This window comes from Pan troglodytes, chromosome 2 (assembly GCF_028858775.2).
Source record: "Pan troglodytes isolate AG18354 chromosome 2, NHGRI_mPanTro3-v2.0_pri, whole genome shotgun sequence".
NCBI lineage: Eukaryota > Metazoa > Chordata > Mammalia > Primates > Hominidae > Pan > Pan troglodytes.
The window spans coordinates 139,278,998-139,299,975 of NC_086015.1; the positions used below are offsets into that span (position 1 = coordinate 139,278,998).

The following is a 20,978-nucleotide window of genomic DNA, read 5'->3' on the forward strand; positions in this document are numbered from 1 at the left end:
TTTCTTTGCTAATAGTAACGATTGTATTATTACTTACAGCAGCGGTCCCCAACCTTTTTGGCACCAGGGACTAGCTTTGTGGAAGACAGTTTTTCCATGGATGGGGGTAGAGTGGGGGTAGTTTCAGGATGAAACTGTTCTGCCTCAGATCCTCAGGCATGCGTTAGATAGAGTGCACAACCTAGATCCCTTGCATGCACAGTTCACGATAGGGTTCACTCTCCTATAACAATCTGATGCTGCCACTGATCTGACAGGAGGTGGAGCTCAGGTGGTACTGCTCGCTCACCCGCCCTTCACCTCCTGCTGTGTGGCCCAGTTCCTAACAGGCCACGGACTGGTACCTCTCCATGTGTCCATGGCCTGGGACTTGGGGACCTCTTCCTTTCAATTAAAAAAAAAATTGTCCTTTTACTCTCATGAGAAAGAGAGTTCTTACTAAATTTACCTCCCTTTTCATAGAGAATTTTTTCTCCTTCAGGTTTTTTTTAATTGAAAGGAAGAGCTTTTTATCGAGAAAAATCAATACCTTTTAGGGTACTAAAATTGTTTTATATTCATTTCCAGTCTTTCCTAAGGCTTTGTAATCATTTGTGGTAGCCTCTAATATATAAATAAATTATAGCATTTTACCTTTCATCTTTTACCTGAATTATAACCATTTAAATAGATATGATAGCTGTTTTCTTGAGCAGTCTAGGATTTTCTGGTTCTTCTTGAACCTGGGACTTAATAACATAATAGGCAAAGGAGAGAGAAGGAGATAGGTAGTGGAATATTAACACGAAGTGACCAAGTAATAAAGGTGGCTGTATTTTTCTGCTTAAGGAATGAATGAAGGACATATATTACAACTGTGACATTCAGTCATTTCTTTTTCTTTCTAGAAGGTAGTAAATTTATAAGAGTGGTAAGCCAAGTGTAGTGGCTCACGCCTGTAATCCCAGCACTTTGGGAGGCTGAGGCAGGTGGATCATTTGAGATCGGAAGGTCAAGACCAGCCTGGCCAACATGGTGAAATTCCATCTCTACTAAAAATACAAAAATTTGCCAGGTGTGGTGGTGGGCACTTGTAATCCCAGCTACTCAGGAGGCTGAGTCAGGAGAATTGCTTAAACCTAGGAGGCAGAGGTTGCAGTGAGCTGAGATTGTGTCACTGCACTCCAGCCTGGGCAACAGAGCATGACTCCGTCTCAAAAAAGAAGAAAGTGGTGGGAAGGGATGCTGTTTGCTTTAACTGTCAGGTTGGAGGAGGGAATCACTTTAAATGGACTTGGAGAAAACATAAATGAATTTCTGTTTTCTTCATTGAACATGTTCTCTTATTTTGTTTCCCCTCTGCCTCTCTCTGAATCTACCCTAGTTGATATATTTTCCTATGCTCCAGTTTTGTTCTCCTGAGGGCTCTTCCATCCACTGTGGCATGAAGGGTAAAAGCCACAAAGATCTTTTCTTTGGCTGTGTCATCTCTTCATTCCCTGTTGGCTTACCCTGTATGTGTTTTCTATTTGCAGGTCTGTGGCTGTCCTCTCTATTGGAAAGCCCCCATGTTCAGGGCTGCAGGGGGAGAGAAGACAGGATTTGTGACAGCACAGTCATTCATTGCCATGTGGAGAAAGTAAGTATGTGAGCAGTCTCTCTGGAGCTAGGCAAAGAATTGTGTGACCCTCATGACATGCTTTCTAAAGGTCACCTATTTTACTCATTTATACATTTTCCCTTTACTCTTTATATCAACAAGGAAAATTCAATGATTTACAACCATTTATACTCACATGCAAGTTCTTTGCCACAAGCCTTTATCTAACCTCTTTAAAAAACAGTAAAGCAGATCTGCAGAAATCTTTCTTTAAAAACTATTTGATAGTTTATTAGTTTTACTTGGTTTTTCTTGTTGTTCTTTATTTTTATTTATTTATTTATTTATTTTTTTGAGACAGAATGTCACTTTTTTGCCCAGGCTAGTGTGCAGAGACCCAATCATAGCTCACTGCAGCCCCAAACTCTTGGGCTCAAGTGATAATCCTACCTCAGCCTCCTAAGTAGCTGGGACTACAGGCAGGCACCACCACACCTGGCTAATTTTTATAGAGACTGGATCTCACTCTGTTGCCCAGGCTGGTCATAAACTCCTGGCCTTAAGCAGTCCTCCCAGCTCAGCTGCCCAAAGTGCTGAGATTATAGGTGTGAACCCCACACCCAGCCAGTTTTACTTGTTAAATTTGGGTCTCAGGATTTGAATCTGGCAGCAGTGAAATAAGCAAATAAGAACTCCCCTTTATGGGGGGCAAATCAGATGTGTCGCATGGGAAATACATTTTCATTCCCATATGATCCAATTTAGAATTATATATGGTTGATTTGTTAGAAATACTGAATTCTAATAGATTTTAATCATTACCTTTTGAAAGCTCCAGTTAAGGAACTGAAGGACTAGTATATTTATCAAGCTTTTCCTGGATTCTAACATTCTGACAAATTTTCTTGAATTCAAACCCAACATCTTTCTTCTTTATCTCTTTTTTCTCCCTTCTTTCTTCTTTAGGAGTTATTTCTTGGTATATTTATACATCTTAGCTAAGTATCACAGCTTGCCCCTTCTGCCTCTTTTAACTGATCAGCACCCTTGTTATGCATGTTCTTCTCGCCTTTTCTGAGCTAAATATCCTTCCTGCTAAACTATTGGGAAATGCTACTCACCTATTGTTATTATTATTTAACATCAACCTATAATAGCAGCAGATTGAACAGACAGATTCTTTCTAATTTCTTCATTTCAGCTAAAAGCCCTTAATAGGATAATGCTTGAGAATATAGTAGGTGATTAATAAATGTATTCTTATTTTTAAAAATCTAGCAGCAGGTCAAGTTCAAGTTCTTCATACATCACATGAGAACTAAAGAGTCTATGTTGGTGGAGGGTATTCTCATAAGTGGGAACTGAACAATGAGAACACATGGACACAGGGAGGGGAACAGCACACACTGGGGCCTGTCGGGGTGGGGTGAGGGAAGGGAGAGCATTAGGAAAAATAGCTAATGCATATTGGGCTTAATACCTAGGTGATGGGTTGATAGGTGCAGCACACCGCCACAGCACGTGTTTATCTATGTAACAGACGTGCACATCCTGCGCATGTACCTTGGAACTTAAAAATAAAAAAATTTTTTTAAAAAGAGTGTATGTTGGTGGATAGATCATAGCCACCACCACAATAGCTGTATTTTATTCAGATGAATTGTTTAAATTTTATCTGTAAGGAAGACATTTCTGCAAAACGCAAAAAGCGGGGGAAAGACATGAAGTACAAGTCTCCATTTTGGTTAACTGCAGGAAAATTGCTTATGAAGTTATATAGCATGAGCAACTATCCCTGTCTTTTTTTCATCAGAAAAATTCTATGAATAGATGAGTGTGTCTCTAAATTAAAGTGTTATTTTACAGTCAGATATTAAAATGGTTTGAGTGCCCTCTAGTGGAAACTCCTCTTTGAGCTCTTAAAATGTCTTTTAAAAGCCAGGGTGCTTGAAGGGAGCCCCAAGTGTGGCTATTTTGGGAGACTAAGCAGCTAAACATGGTGGTGTGAGTTACCATGTTGACCTTGGAGAAGACGTGTTTAGTTTTGTAATTTTTTTTTTTTTTTTTTTTTTTTTTTACAAATTGTAACATTTGCATAAAGCAATGTGGGCTCAAGTATAGTATATTAAAACTTTCAAATAAAAAAATTGCTAACAGGTAATTATACAGAATTAAAACATTTTGGAGAATACATATATATGCTGATTTGCTCCAGTAGCTCTACATAATCTTAAAAAAAAAAAAGAGTCAAATATAAAAGTCATAAGAATATAGGGAAATGGCCGGGCGTGGTGGCTCACGCCTGTAATCCCAGCACTCTGCGAGGCCAAGGCCGGCAGATCCCGAGGTCAGGAGATTGAGACCATCCTGGCTAACACAGTGAAACCCCATCTCTACTAAAAATGCAAAAAATTAGCCGGGCGAGATGGCGGGCACCTGTAGTCCCAGCTACTCAGGAGGCTGAGGCAGGAGAATCGTGGGAACCCAGGAGGCGGAGCTTGCAGTGAGCCGAGATCGCGCCTCTGCACTCCAGCCTGGGCGACAGAACGAGACTCCATCTCAAAAAAAAACAGAATATAGGGAAATAATTTCTCTCATGTCAGACTGCTCATGGGGTGGAGGCCTCAGTATCTCTCCTCCAAAGGGCTCTGTTCCACTTCCTTTCCCTGTGCCGCTGCCCATTTCATGTCTATACTCTGACATATATTCTTCTTATAGTCAGGACATTTTTAGGAGAAAGACATTGCTCCATAGCATTTCTTTTTGAGGTCCTAGAGTATCAGCTTTTGGGCAGAACTCATCTCAAATGGAATCAATAATATTGCTTCAGCTTTATTATGCTTTACTTTCTTTTACCTTTTCATATCAATGTATCATTTGTCCATTAACAAAATAACATTTTGTCCTAAAAGTTCTGAAAGATGCTAGTTTAGAATAGCTATGCTTACCTTCATTCTTTAGCTTTCATGACTTTTATCATCTTTTCTCCTGCCATAGAGTTGACCAGCCAGTAACACTGGCAGAAAATTGTAATTCACCTTTTCTTTCTATTTCACAGCAAAAGACCATTTCTGATTTCGCTTTGTCCTCTCAGAGTAGCTCTCATCTGTCATGTCTCTGCTGTTTTTATATCTTACTATTCTGTTTTATATATATAAGTAGTTCTTTTGAAAGACCTCACTGTTTTTCTATTGTGATCATCCCACCCATTTTCTAATCCTGAGAGGTGGCTCCTATTAGCATCTATTGCGTGAATCTTTTTCTGAAACATGTGTTTATTTAACTTTAGGAGCCTTAAGCATGTTGAGGAATGTTATGGAGAATAAGTATAAAAATCATAGTATAGCTCTAATAAGCACAAATGAAGTATACATCTGTTTGATCAAAAACATTTTCTTATTTTTCTTCCTTAATCACTTGTTGAATGCTAACTATATGCCAGGTATTGTGTCTGGTCTTGAGGGCGGTTGGGATACAAAGAAAGTAAGACAGTTTTATACCCTGTAAGGAGCTTACAGTCTAGTGAAAGAGTTACACCAAGCCATGTGTGCTGGCCTGCACCTGTAATCCTAGCTACTTGGGAGGATTGCTTGAGCCTAGGAGTTTGAGGCTGCAGTAAGCTATGATCATGAGACTGTACCACAGCCTTGACAACAGAATGAGACCCTGTCTCCAAAAAAAGAAAAAAAAAAAAAAGACAAGGATGTTAAGATGGCCAAGAAGACACAGCCAGGGAGAGCTTCCCTTTCCTACCAAGAGAAACCAAAATATTGAGTAAACCAGCATACTTTGAACAGATCTTTTAAGAGAAAGCACTGAGAGTCAGTGGAGAGATGATGCAGTCACTGAGGCTGAAGAGGGAGGAAACTGAGAACCCTGCATGGGCTCTGAATGGCTCCTAAGGAAGGGGTGAAAGAAGTAACTGCAGAGCAGGCCACTGTCACTGTGGACATCTGGGATTCTAGCTGCAAGAGATCCCACAGCCACCATGGACGTTTGAGTTGGCAGGGAAAACTGCTTGGAGAGCTGGCAGAGACAGAGCTCGAGGCTACACAGAGCCCATGGGGTTTTGCATGGGAACAGCTGCAACAAAACACAACCATAGGCACCTATCCCCCAAGGCTCTCCATATTCCTCTAAGAGGCTCTAACCTTTGTTGACTGCCAGACCTGGAGAGAGCAGGGCTGTCTTTCCCACAGGACCAGGGCATATCTGATCCGTGCACTCCCCTGTCCACCACCCCCTCCCAGGGCTCCTGTCTGGCTTCTCCCATAGGAGCAGGCACACAGCACAGCCTCCACTCCCCTGCGAGAGCGCTTTTGCCAGTGGCCCCCAGTGGAGCGCTTTTACTGGTGGCCTGGGAGCACCTTGGCTCACCCAGCACAGCTGGTGCTTGACCTCAGGGAGCCAGAGAACTAAGCTACAGGCCTGGTCCCAGGCCCCCAGGGTTAGAGCACACAGTCCAGGAGTGCCAAGCTGAGACTTGTGGTTGGAACTCAAGTGGCGGAAGAGCCCTCACTCTCAGAGCACTGGGAAAAGTGAGGTATGGATTAATGGGCTGGCACAGGAACTGGGCCACAGCCTCTACCCAAGGGAGCCTGGCAGTCTGGAACACCTAATAGCCCAGTGATCTGGGTGCAGAAGTCTTGTGACAAACTAGCTGGTTGGGCCAAATTCTGGGCAGTAACCAGGAGACCTGTCAAGGAAGCACAAGCTGGGAAGTTCTCACTGCTATCTGCTGGCCAAAAAAACCTAGGCTGTGGGCACCACACCAGCTGCACAGCCAAGGCAGCATCACCCTACCCAGGGATCCCTCACCCTTGACCTACTGCATGAACAGACCACCCACAGACATACCCCTAACCTGCAGTCTACCTGGTAGCCCTTACTATTAAATGCCATCTCCCAGGTTACAGCTTGAATTACAGCACCAAAAAATTCCAGCATGAATTGCCTGAGAAAACCCAGTACAGGATTCTGGCCACAAATAAAGATCCCATACAGGCCAGGCACAGTGACTCATACCTGTAATCCCAGCACTTTGGGAGGCCGAGGCAGTAAGATTGCATGAGCCTAGGAGTTCAAGACCAGCCTAGGCAACATGGCAAGACTCTGTCTCTACAAAAAAATTAGCCAGGCATGATGGTATGAACCTGTGGTTCCAGCTGCTTGGGAGGCTGAGGCAGGAGGATCACTTGAGCCCAGAAGGTTGAGGCTGCAGTGAGCTGTGTTCACGCCATTGTACTCCAGCCTTGGTGACAGAGCCAGACTTTGTCTCAAGAAAGACAGAAAACTGTAATCCCAGCACGTTGGGAGGCCAAGGCAGGTGGATCACCTGAGGGTCAGGAGTTCGAGACCAGCCTGGCCAACATGGTGAAACCCCATCTCTACTAAAAATACAAAAAATTAGCCGGGCATAGTGATGGGCACCTATAATCCCAGCTACTCCGGAGGCTGAAGCGGGAGAATCATTTGAACCTGGGAGGCAGAGGTTGCAGTGAGCCGAGGTTGCGCTGTTGCACTCCAGCCTAGGCAACAAGAGTGAAACTCCGTCTCAAAAAAAAAAAAAAAGAAATCCGGAAGAGATTCCATACAGAGCCTTGGCCCTCTGAAAGCATGCAGAAATAAAGCCAGTTGGCTATACTCAGCTTGCACCACAGTCAAACCCTCAAGGGAAATAAAGTAAAAACAAAAAAGCTCCATCCAAAGGACAAAGGACAGCAACATCAAAAGATAAAGGAACACCTGCCCTCACAGATGAGAAGGAACCAGCACAAGAACTCTGGCAATTCTAAAACCCAGAGTGTGTTCTTACCTCCAAATGATCTCACTAGCTCCCCAGCAATGGTTGTTAATCAAATTAAAGCAGCTGAAATGACAGAATTCAGAATCCGGATGGTAAGAAAGCTCAATGAAATACAGGAGAAAGTTGAAACTCAATCCAGGGAAAACAGTAAAATGATCCAAGAGTTGAAAGATGACACAGCCATTTTAAGAAAGAACCAAACTGAACTTCTAGAATTGAAAAATTTACTACGGGAATTCCATAATACAACTAGAAGCATTAATAACAACAGATCAATCTGAGGAAAGAGTCTCAGAGCTCAAAGACCACTCCTTTGAATCAATGCAGGCAGACAAAAATAAAAAAGAATTTTAAAAAATGAAAACTCTCAGAAATATGGGATTATGTAAAGAGACCAAACCTATAACTCATTGGCATTCCTGAGAGAGAAGGAGCGAGAGTACGCAACTTGGAAAACGTATGAGGATATAGTCCACAGAAATATCCCCAGTCTCACTAAAGAGGTGGACATGGCTGAACTCCATGGAGCAGTTTGGAGATTTCTCAAAGAACAGAGTTTACATTTCAATCCAGTAGTTCTATTACTGGGTATATACCCAAAGAAAAATAAGTCATTCTACCAAAAAGACTTATGCACCCATATGTTCAATGAAGCACTGTTCACAATTGCAAAGACCTGGAATCAACATACATGCCCATCAATGGTGGACTGGATAAAGAAAATGTGGTACAGGTACACCATGGACTACTAAGCAGCCATAAAAAAGAATGAAGTCTTGTTCTTTGTAGCAACATGGATGCAGCTGGAGACCATTATCCTAAGCAAATTCGCAGAAACAGAAAACCAAATACCATATGTTCTCACTTGTAAGTGGGAGCTAAACATCAAGTACACATGGACGTAAAGATGAGAACAGGCCGGGCGTGGTGGCTCACGCCTGTAATCCCAGCACTTTCGGAGGCCGAGGTGAGTGGATCACGAGGTCAGGAGATCGATACCATCCTGGCTAACACAGTGAAACCCTGTCTCTACTAAAAATACAAAAAAAAAATTAGGCGGGTGTGGTGGCGGGTGCCTGTAGTCCCAGCTACTTGGGAGGCTGAGGCAGGAGAATGGCGTGAACCCAGAAGGCAGAGCTTGCAGTGAGCCGAGATTGCGCCACTGCACTCCAGCGTAGGCAACAGAGCGAGACTCCGTCTCAAAAAAAAAAAAAAAGATGAGAACAGTAGACACTGGGGAATACAAGAAAGGGTAGGGATGGAGGGAGCAAGGGCTGAAAAACTAGCTATTGGTACTATGCTCACTACCTGAGAGATGGATTCGTTCATACTCCAGACCTCTACATCACTCAGTATACTTTGTAACAAACCCGTACATGTACCCCTGTACCTATAATAAAAGTTGAAAAAAAAAAAGTTATTCCAATAAGGTTATGCTATTGTGGAACAGCCATGACAGAAATAATAAGCACATGGAAGGACACAGGAGGCCAGCAAGAGTTCCTGGAAGGTGAAGTAAGGGAAAAGGGTATTGTGGTAAGGACGGTAGCATTTACAAATGCCTGGTGTGAGAAGGCATGGAACATTTGTGCAACCACAAGTGCAGGAATGGTAAGAGAAGGGGACATGAGCAGGTAGGATCAGATTCTGGAGGCCCTTCTATGTCAGGTCAAGAAGCTAGGACTTTAGGCCAGGTGCCGTGGCTCACGCCTGTAATCCCAGCACTTTGGGAAGCCGAGGCAGGCGGATCACAAGGTCAGGAGATCAAGAACATCCTGGCCAACATGGTGAAACCCCCGTCTCTACTAAAAATACAAAAACTAGCCAGGCGTGGTGGCATGCGCCTATAGTTCCAGCTACTCTGGAGGCTGAGGCAGGAGAAATGGTTGAACCCAGGAGGCGGAGGCTGCAGTGAGCTGAGATTGTGCCACTGCACTCCAGCCTGGGTGAAAAGAGCAAAACTCCGTCTCAAAAAAAAAAAAAAAAAAAAAAAGCTGGGACTTTAGCCTACTTGACAGAAGAATTTTAATTTGGACAATGACGTGATCAAATATGTTACTCAGAAATATCAAGCAACAAACAAGTGCCTAAGCATGGATATTGGCAGTGGGAGACAGAAAGAGGCAAATTTGGTAGAAATGAAACAACATGGTAGTTGATAGGTTGGGGGTAAAAGGAAGGGAGAAGTTCATGACGACTCCCAAGTTTCTAGCTTGAACCATTGGGTGCTTGGAATACTAGATGAGGTTACTGGAGTCCTGAGGAATGTTTCCTGAAAATGCTTTAGACAGCTGTTCCTTCCTGTTTCCGTTTTACCATCAAGGTCAAGGCCTTATTACTTCATGCTGAGACCCCTGGAAGGGAAGAGGGTCTAATAGACTTTAGTACTCATCCAACCTTATAGACAGCTCATCATTCTAAAACATCCTTTGATTATGTAAATTCCTTACTTGATTGTTGATCTGAGTGGCCTTCAGATCAAACTGAAATTACTATTGATGTTATTGTCATTGTTTGTTCAGAGGAACTAATCTTCCTAAGCAGTTGTTTCTTTTATAGGTTGCTGAATAACCATCATGATGATGCCTCTAAATTCATCTGTCTTCTAGCAAAGCCCAACTGCAGCTCTCTAGAACAGGAGGATTTCATCCCTCTACTTCAGGTAATTTTCATCTCCTTTTGAAAATGGGTTCTAATTTTGGAGTTTCAGCAGTTTCGTTTAAAATTTACAACTATAACATGTCAATTGAGCTACACAGATCTAGATATCAGATTCTAGAAGAGTGGTCTTCAAACTTGTTTTAGCAGTAAGATCCTCTCGTTAAATGAAATCTCGTTAAATGAAATCTAAAACAGAACCCATAGTAGTAAAAGAGCTACTCCTTCAGGGCTACTCCCACTGAAGCAGAGGAGAGGGGCCACTCATCCTCCCCCTTGCCCACCCACAGCAATCACTGAAGCACCTTCTGAAATGATAGAATGCAAGAAGATAACTTCTCTGTTAGCGTAGAACATAGCTAAGAACCTGGTAGAAAGAAAGAAAAGGTCATGATGTAACCAGGATCACTCTCACGAACTCTGGGGTCTTCACTCACTGCCTCCTGACCCTTTATTTAAGTACAGTTTTTAAATGCTTGGTTTCCTGATTCTTCAACCCAAGATATATTTGAAACAGAAAATTAGAATAGGAGAAGGGAAAGAGGATAACTAGAATCAAGTGCATGGAGAGCTGCAAAAACCAGACTACACCACCAGACTACAAAGGTAGTGAGGAGAGTAAGAAACACTAAGAGAAAAAAAAGACCCAAAAGCTCTAAATGTACTCTAGTCTGGGAGTAATTTAGGATAATGGCAGTAGTCCCAATCCCATTACCAGATTTCAGCTGAGATTAGTAATTTATTTTAGGAGCATAGACTCTATATGTACTTATCTAGAAAACTCATTTATAGGGAGCAGCTTTCACTGATGGAACCAGATAAAACAATGGCACTGTACTTCTCATTTTTCCTTTTCTGTGTATGAAATTTTAAACTCTGTGTGTTGTATATCCATATATTATACATGTAAAAAAAGGATAAGTCTCAGACCTGAATAAACGTCAGATCTATCAGAAGTATAAGTTTCTGGATTTGAATTTCTAACTTTAGCCTTCATTTACCAGGTTGGCGGATACTTTTAACCTCAGACCTTCCTGAGGTTTCTCAGCCTGGAGCTGTGCCACAGTTCTGAGGTCTTACACGGTACCAAAGCATTAGGGTTGGGAGTTACTGCTGAGACATCAGCCATCTTTGGCTAGCAGATTCCCTTCAGATCCAGAGGTCTTTGCTGCTTCTGTGCCATGTGTCAAGCCCCGGAACCTTTGGTGAAGATACCCATGGCCCGTCTGCCTAGATGCACACACAGCTGTTTTCTTTTAAGGTTTTAGCTGCCCCCCTAGGGTGTTGCCAGGCAGCAGGGTCCCTTTGCTCCTATCACCCACAGACTTCTCTTTCTTTTTCCTGACACTAAGAGGTCTTCTACTCTGCAGAAATCTCCTGCTGCCATGTTCCCTTATGCTTTCCTATCTCTGCCTTCAATTCTCCTTGCTTGTATTGTCTGCTTCCCTTTCAAGTAGGGGTGAGCTCCCTACTCACTACTTCAGGGCAGAGAAGAGAAGTGACCTCAAAATCTTCATGGCTTTTATGGCACTGTGCGTATTGTAGGCTTAAATGCAGGGTCCACAGTCATTTGGCCTAGTTGACCTTTGTTAAGGTTTTAGAGAGAGAGAGATGTCTAACAGAAAGAGCCCACCTGGGGAGTGTTTCTATCTAGGCCTTCCCATGGGAATCAGTTACATATCAGTATTGCACCTGTTTCTACTATAGCATTCTTCATAGCCTGAGATATTGCTTGTTAATATTCTTGTTTTCATATCTAAATATTTGGTTTTTCTAAGCAGATCACAAATTCTTTGAAGCTAAGATAAGCTTTTCCTGCCTGTTGAATGTGCATCATTATTTTAGGTGTTACAGTAAATCCTTGTTAGCTCTTAGTATGGATACATAAAGAAGGGCATAAAATACATGGAAATAGTTGAGGTTTTTTAAAGTTGTATTCATGGCTGCCATGTTTTGTTGTTGTTTGTTTTTTTGGAGACGGAGTCTCGCTCTTGTCGCCCAGGCTGGAGTGCAATGGTGCGATCTTGGCTCACTGCAACCTCCGCCTCCTGGGTTCAATTGATTGTCCTGCCTCAGCCTCCCAAGTAGCAGGGATTACAGGCACCCACCACCACACCCGGCTAATTTTTGTGTTTTTAGTAGAGACTGGGTTTCACCATGTTGGCCAGGCTGGTCTCAAACTCCTGACCTCCGGTGATCCACCTGCCTCAGCCTCCCAAAGTGCTGGGATTACAGGCATGAGCCACCACACCTGGCCATGCCATGATTTTTTTAAAAGATTTTTGCTGAAATATAATCACACAAAACACCCAAATCACAGGTGTCCTAGTCAATGAATTTTCACAATGTGGGCATATCTGTATAACTAGCACACAGATCCAAAAACAGTATTACCAGCACCTGCAAAGCCCGTCATGCTCCATCCCAGTCACTGCTACCCAACAATAACCACTACCCTGATTAATAACACCATAGTACATAGATTTTTAATTATAGTAACAATCTTCCATGTTTAAAATATGAAGTTTGGTTCTGATTTTATTTTATGCTCAGGGCCCTTGGGCTTGTCTAATTTGCATAATGGCTTTGATTATCCTTAGACTCACCTGCTACATGGTTTTGTTCCCCTAAAAAAAATACTCATGAGAATGAAGATTCTTAATAGTTTTTGGCATTTAATTAAGACCATTTTACCTGATAATATCCAACATTAAATATTCCTATGTTTTGTGAAATCTCAAATCTTCAATATTTGAACTGCATTGTAATAAAACATTAGGTTTTATTACCAGTTCTCTACTGCTCTCCATCCTCACTCTCTCAATCCATTCTTGGCCTTGCTCTGACCCTACAAAGTGCGTCTTTGGGGCTCTCTTGCTGACTAGCTTTTGGTTGGATCTGGGCAGTGGGAAGCATTGCCAGTAAATGGGAGGACAGAGGAAAGAAAAGCTGGCATTTCTTCCCTGCTCTCTGCCTCGGCACAGTAACTGTGTCTCTCTACAATACAGCTTCTGCTGGACAGCCCCTTGTCTGTGGTCCTAGTGCCTGCTAGGCTCTCCTCCTCCCCTTGTTCCTTTGGCCCTCAGGACTATAACAGTATCCTCCTGTCAGTAGTCTCTGGGTGCCTCATTATTCCCTTGTTTGCTCCCTTCATCCTGCTCACAACTCCACACGTAATCTTTTCGTGAAAGCTTCATACAGTGAATTCTTTTTCCTGTGGGGACCCTACGCTGACTGATGCAGTTCTGAATTTTATCAGAGCTTTAATAAAAGCTTTGACAGGAATGTAAATTAAGTTTAGACTAAGAAAATTAGAAACAGACAACAACAAAATCATAATTATGAGTTAACAGACATTTATACTTCCCTTAAATCTAAGGAGAAATCTTATTTGTATTTAAGAAGTGGACTTGTGGAGTCTTCTGGTAAAAGAGACAAACTAAATAGAGACATTATCCTCCCATTCTTTCCCAAGCCCTTCTGAAGTTAAAGTGTAGAAATTAAAAAGGAATAAATCCACGGAAGCCAATGAAATGGTAGAGAAAATCAACGTACAAGAAATCTTAACATATTTCTTTAAGATAGAAAGTGACCACATGTCTTGTGGGACTGTGGATGGAGCTGGAGGCCATTATCCTTAGCAAACTAATGCAGGAACAGAAAACCAAATACCACATGTTCTCACTTATAAGTGGGAGCTAAATGGTGAGAACTTATGAACACAAACAAGGAGACAACAGACACTGCGGTCTACTTGAGGGTGGAAGGTGGAAAGAGGGAGAGGAGCAGAAAAGATAACTATTGGGTACTGGGCTTAATACCTGTACCTGTAGTGAAATAATCTGTACCACAAAGCCCTGTGACATGAGTTTACCCATGTAACAAACCTTCACATTTACTCCCAAACCTAAAATAAAAGTTTAAAAAAGATTCTGTGATCTTAAAATTGTAAATAAATAGTTTAATAATAAATGGATTTATATGGACCAAAAAAAAAGAAAAAAAAGTAAGTGACCAGAAGTAGGCTAAGAAAACCACAACCCAGAATCAGGAGCTGTGTGTGGGCTCCAGTGGTGAAGTGAGCTCCTGTGCTCATCAAGGCCCAGAGCAGCTGTAAATTCAGGGCTGACTGACCCAATGAGAGATACTGGAAATGGGGATTCACTGAAGGTCGGTATACACAACAATCAGTAGTTGACTCCTTTCCTGGTTCACAAATATAAAGTGCAGCCTGACATTTATTCACAAGCATAAACACACTAACAAGACAATAAAGCATGCTAAGGCTTCTAATGTGACAGCCACAGATTAAAATTCTCCTTATTTCTCTTTATTCTGGCAGTTGGAGATCCCGGGAGGTCTCACCAGTTTACTCTAAAATAATGCCTGTCAATCAACACACCCACCCTAAATGCACAGAACCCCGAGGCAGATTTGGTACTCAAGAAAGATACCTGTTGAAAAGTAGACCTACTTATATTTCCACAGAGGAAAATTATATCAAATTATATCAACTACCTTGTCCTTCTTAAACATGAATAGACAACCAGGTATATGAGGAAAATGATCATCATTAAAGAAAAATAAAGGTTAAAAAAACACATACACAGAAAAGGTAGCCCAGAAAAGAAACAAAACTAATTCAGGAAACAGAAGAAATGAGAATTTTTTGGGGGGGGAAATAAACGTGGTGTTTTATTTTCTGGATTATAAAGTGAACAAATACTTAAATACTATTATTTCTTTACCCAGTGCTTTTTATTTCTAAGCACTTTTATTTTAAAAATGTGAATTATATAATTCCCCCTACACACATACACATACACCTATAAGCACATTAAATACTACTTTGCCATGACAGCTCAGTATACTTCACAATTCTTTTTTTTTTTTTTTTTTTTTGAGTTGGAGGCTCGCCTTGTCGCCAGGCTGGAGTGCAGTGGCACGATCTTGGCTCACTGCAACCTTCGCCTCCCGGGTTCAAGCAATTCTCCTTCCTCAGCCTCCCAAGTAGCTGGGATTACAGGCATGTGCCACCACACCCAGCTAATTTTTGTATTATTAGTAGAGATGGGGTTTCATCATGTTGGCCAGGATGGTCTGGATCTCTTGACCTCGTGATCCGCCCACCTCGGCCTCCCAAAGTGCTGGGATTACAGGCATGAGCCACCGCGTCCAGCCTACTTCACAATTCTTAACGCTATTCTATGTGGAATACAAAATGCCTTTTTATCTGAATTAACATGCATTTAAAAATATTTAGTATATGTGAAAATAAAGGAATTATAAATCAGTAGGAAAGATGTTCAGGTAAAGGCATCATCAGTCAGCTCAGTAGATGTTGTCTACATTTATTTTCTACCTTTGTAAAACAAGAACCTGCTTAACAGTCTTAGGTAAATGGTAAAGTAACATATTTTTGCCCTGATGCCATTGGTCACAATGCCATGAGATAGCTGCTGTGTGTTTAGTCTCAATTTCCTGTTTGCAAAGAAATGCATTAATTCAGTTTTCTACTCACTATATAATTCGGTTGTAGGGATATAGATATCTCATTTGAGTTCTCTGAGTTTTTTATCTTTATATCTAAAAATTTAATCTGAAAATAGTAAAAGCAGAAAACACTGATTTAAAACCTTAAAATGCTGCTGCTCAGTGCATGTAATAAAAGTTAATGTTTATAAACATTTCAATATTTTAAAGTATATTTCCTTAACTTCAAGAATCTTGACTTTGCTTGCTACAAGGCTTTTTTCCTCAAAGATTCCTTTTAGGCTTACTTTGGTGTTCAGGATCTCCAGTTATAAATGTAGAAGAGATGACTGTGCAAGATAAAATTAAAAAGCCAGACATACTTTCTATCAAGCTGTGTAAAGAGAAACATGAAGTACAAATGGATCACAGACCTGAGTCTGTTGTGTTGGTGAAAGGAATCAACATCTTTACATTGCTCAATTTTTTGATCAACTCTAAGAGTTTAGTTGCTACCTCAGGTCCACAGGCAGGACTTCCTCTGACCCTCTTATCCCCTGTTGCTCTCCGAGGTGCCATAATGCAAATGCTTAAGGCACAAAGTGTAAATGTGAAGACACAGCTCTTTCTGGATACAGAGACCAGTTTAGTTTGGAGATTACAGGTTCTATCATGCCTCATTCTCTGCATTCACTGACCATGCTGCTCAAATCTTCACAGAGCGGGTCTTTCTCTGCAGTACTGTATCCACACGAGCCAACTGCTGTATTTAACACCTGCCTGCCAATGGACAAAGTACTTGATACAGAGGTTGTTCATAAGGAGCTTACTAACTGTGGTTTGCACCCTAAGACTCTGGAGCAACTTAGAGAAATACCACTACTTGGGAAATCATCTTTATGGAATGTGGTGATGAGAATTTTTTAAAAACAAATTGCACATACTGATATAAATAAATGATTGGGGAGAAGAAACAAATCTATGCAGAATTGCAAACAGTTTAGTAGACACTGCAGTCTTAAAGAGGGGAGCATAAATCACCATTCCTTAAGAGTAGGCTATGCATAGTGATTTCAGGGTGTGGGGAGTAACTTTACAGTGGAGGAGCCTGACAGATACTACCTCAGTCTGATGATCAAGGCCAACATCAGCAGTCATCAATCACATTGTTAGTATGTACCTTTGGCAAGATATGGTGCAAAGGACATGTTACTTCTCTGGCCTTTCTCCCAAAAATCCATAAACCCAGTCTAATCATGAGGAAAACATCAGGCAGATTCCAGTAATGAAATATCCTACATAATACCTGACTAGTACTCATCAGAACTGTCAAGGTCATCAAAAGTAAGGAAAGTCTAAGAAGCTGTCACAGCCAAAAGAAGTCTAAGGAGACATAACTAAATAGAATATGATGACCTGGATAGAACACTGGAACAGAAAGAAGACATCAGGTAAAAATTAAGGAAATGTGAATAACGTATGGACTTTAATAATAATGTGTCAATATCAGTTTAATTTTAACAAGTGGACCATATAGTAAGTGTAAGGTGTTAATAATTGAGGAATCTGGGCACAGGGTATATGGGAACTCTCAGTGCTGTTTTCTTAATTTTTTTATAAACCTAAAACTATTCTTAAAAAAAAACCAGTTATTTTAAAAAGTACTATATTAAGGAAGGTTATATACAATAAGAACCGTAAAACAAAACCTTTATCTTACACCGTATATAAAAATCAACTGAAAATGGGTTAAAGACTTAAATGTAAGACCTGAAACTGTAAAGAAAACATAGGGGTAAGGCTGCGTGACACTCGTCTTGGCATTGATTTTTTTTTGGATATGAACCCAAAAGCACAAAGGAAAAAATAGACAAATGGAATTGCATCAAAGTAAAAAACTTCCGCACAGTCAAGGAAATAATCAACAGAGTGAAAAGAAAATCTACAGAATGGTAGAAAATATTTGCAAACCATATATCTGGCAAGGTGTTAATATCCAAAATTTGTAAGGAACTCAAAACAACTCAATAGCAAGAAAATAACCTTATTTAAAAATGGGCAAAGGCAACAGGTATATGAAAAAATACTCAGCATCACTAATCATCAAAGAAATGAAAATTAAAGCCATAAAGTGATATCATTTCACCTTCTCCCCAGTTAAAATGGCTTGTATTAAAAAGACAGGCAATAACATGCTGGTGAGGATGCGGAGAAAGAGGACCCCCCCCCCGCCCCACACCGTTGGTGGGAATGTAAATTAATACAGCTACTATGGAGAACAGCTGGAGGCATCATGCTACTCAAAAAAACTAAAAATAGAACTTCCATATGATCCGGAAATATCCAAAAGAAAGGAAATAAGTATATCTGCACTCTGTGTTTATTGCAACACTATTCACAATAGCCAGAATATGGAACCTCCCAAGTGCCAATCAATGGATGAAGAAAATACAGTGTATATATACACAATGGAATATTACTCAGTCATAAAAAAGAATGAAATCCTGTCATTTGCAGCAATATGGATAGAACTGGAGGCCATTATGTTAAATGAGCAAAGCACAGAAAGATAAATATCAAATGTTCTCATTCATATGCAGGAGTTTAAAAAATGGATCTTGTGAAGATAGAAAGTAGATTGGTGGTTAACAGAGACCAGGAAGGGGGAAAGGGGAGGGAGAAGATGAAGGGAAAAAGAGAATATAAATGTATTTATTACCACTGAACTGTACACTTAAAATGGTAAATGTGGTAAATTTTATATTTATATTTTACCTCAATACATTTTTAAATGGTGAAGAATCTGAATAGACATTGCATAGAAGGAGACAAACAATGGCCAACAAGTATATGAAAAATGCTCAAAATCACTATCAGAGAAAAGCAAATTAAAACCACAATGAAAGATCATGTCACACCTGTTAGAATGGTTATTATCAAAAAGACAAAAGATAACAAGTGTTGGAGAGGATGTAGAGAAAAGGGAATCCTTGCACACTGATGGTGAGAATGTAAATTAGTATAGCCATTATGAAGAACAGTTTGGAGTTTCCTCAAAAAATTAAAAAGAGAACTACCATATGATCCTACAGTCCTACTACTGGGTGTATATCCAAAGGAAATGAAATCAGTATGTTGAAGAAATATCTACACTGCCAGGTTCATTGCAGCATTATACACAATAGCCAAAATACAGAATCAACCTAAGTATCAGTGAATGGAGGCATAACAAAAATGTGAACTAGGTATTGAAGGAACATACCTCGAAATCATAAGAGCCATATATGACAAGCATCATACTGAATGAGCAACTACAATGGTATTGGAAGTTCTAGTCAGGGCAGTCAGGCAAGAGAAATAAATAAAGGGCATCAGGAAGTCAAACTATCCCTGTTGGGAGACGACATGATCCTATATTTCAAAAACCCCCCAGTCTCAGCCCAAAAGCTTCTTAAGCTGATAAACAACTTCAGCAAAGTCTCAGGATACAAAATCAGTGTGTAGAAATCACTAGCATTCTTGTATGCCAAAAACAAGCCGAGAGCCAAATCAGGAATGAACTCCCATTCACAATTGCCACAAAAAGAATAAAATATCTAGGAATAGCTAACTAGGGAGGTGAAAGATCTCTACAAGGAGAACTACAAACCACTGCTCAAATAAATCAGAGATGACACAGACAAATGGAAAAACATTCCATGCTCATGGGTAGCAAGAATTAATATCACTAAAATGGCCATATTGTCCAAAGCAATTTATAGATTCAGTGTTAAACTACCATTGACATTCTTTACAGAAATAGGAAATAGACTACTTTAAAATTAATATGGAACGAAAAAAGAGCCATAATAGCCAAGGCAATCCTAAGCAAAAAGAACAAAGCTGGAGGCATCATGCTACCCATCTTCGAACAATGCTACAAGGCTACACAGTGTGGTACCAGTACAAAAACAGATACATAGACCAATGGAACAGAATAGAGAACCCAGAAATAAGACTGCACAGCTACAACTGTCTGATCTTTGACAAACCTGACAAAAGCAATTGGGAAAGGATTCCCTATTCAATAAATGGTGCTGGGATAACTGGCTAGCCACATGCAGATTAAAACTAGATGCCTTTCTTATACCATATACAAAAATTAACTCAAGATGGATTAAAACGTAAATGTAAAACGCAAAACTATAAAATCCCTGGAAGACAACCTAGGCAATACCATTCAGGACGTAGGCACAGGCAAAGCTTTCATGACAAAGACACCAAGAGCAATTGTAACGGGCAAAAATTGACAAATGGGATCTAATTAAACTAAAGAGCTTCTGCACAGCAAAAGAAACTATCAACAGACTAAACAGACAGCCTACAGAATGGGAGAAAATTTTTACAAACTATGCATGCAACAAAGGTCTAATATCCAGCATCTATAAGGAACTTAAATACATTTACAAGAAAAAAAAAACATTAAAAAGTGAGCAAAATACATGAACAAATATTTTTCAAAAGAAGACATGCATGTGGCCAACGATCATATGAAAAAAAAACTCGACATCACTGATGATTAGAGAAATGCAAGTCAAAATCACAATGAGATACCATCTCACACCAGTCAGAATGTCTGTTGGTAAAAAGTCAAAAGATAAGATACCAGCAAGGTTGTGAACAAAAGGGAATGCTTATACATTGTTGGTGGGAGTGTAAATTAGTTCAATCATTATGGAAGACAGTGTGGCAATTCCTCAAAGACCTAAAGATAGAAATACCATTTGACCCAGCAGTCCCATTACTGGGTATGTATACAAAGGAATATAAATCATTCTCTTATGAAGATACATGCCATGTATGTTCATTGCAGCACTGTTCACAATAGCAAAGACATGGTGGAATCAACCTAAATGCCCATCAATGATAGACCAGATAAAGAAAATGTGATATATATACCCTATGGAATACTATGCAGCCATAAAAAAGAAAGAGATCATGCCTTTGCAGATACATGGATGGAGCTGGAGGCTGTTACCCTTAGCAAAACTAACACAAAAACAGAAAACCAAATACCACATGTTCTCACTTATAAGTGGGAGCTAAATGATGAGAACACATGGACACATAGAGGGAAACAACAGACACTGGGTCCTGTTGAAGGTTGGAGGGGGTAGGAGGAAGGAGAGGATCAGGAAAAATAACTAATAGTTAATGGGCCTAATACCTGGGTGATGAAATAATCTGTACAACCAAACCCTCTTGACGTAAGTTTACCTATGTAACAAGTCAGCACATGAGCACCCAAACTTAAAACTTAAAAAGATAATATGGTATATATACACAATGAAATACCAGTCAGCTTTAAACAAAGAAGGAAACTCTGTTATTTGCAGCAACATGGATGAATTTGGATGACATTATGTTAAGTGAAGGAAGCCAGGCACAGAAAGACAAATACTACGTGATCTCACTTATATGTAA

General features: G+C 40.4%; 1 protein-coding gene and 1 pseudogene across 5 annotated transcripts in view; both read left to right on the forward strand.

The window, feature by feature from the left end:
- Window positions 1–20,978, forward strand: part of PPP2R3A (protein phosphatase 2 regulatory subunit B''alpha) — a 181,998-nt gene that overhangs the window by 73,396 nt on the left and 87,624 nt on the right. For all 5 annotated transcript variants that reach the window (XM_003310043.5, XM_001153482.6, XM_054682260.2 and 2 more), the window contains 2 exons: window positions 1,515–1,618; window positions 9,945–10,047. In XM_003310043.5, the coding sequence (XP_003310091.1) occupies window positions 1,515–1,618; window positions 9,945–10,047 (207 nt within the window). The remainder of the gene's footprint in view (window positions 1–1,514; window positions 1,619–9,944; window positions 10,048–20,978) is intronic.
- Window positions 15,778–16,533, forward strand: LOC134809650 (protein downstream neighbor of Son-like; annotated as a pseudogene).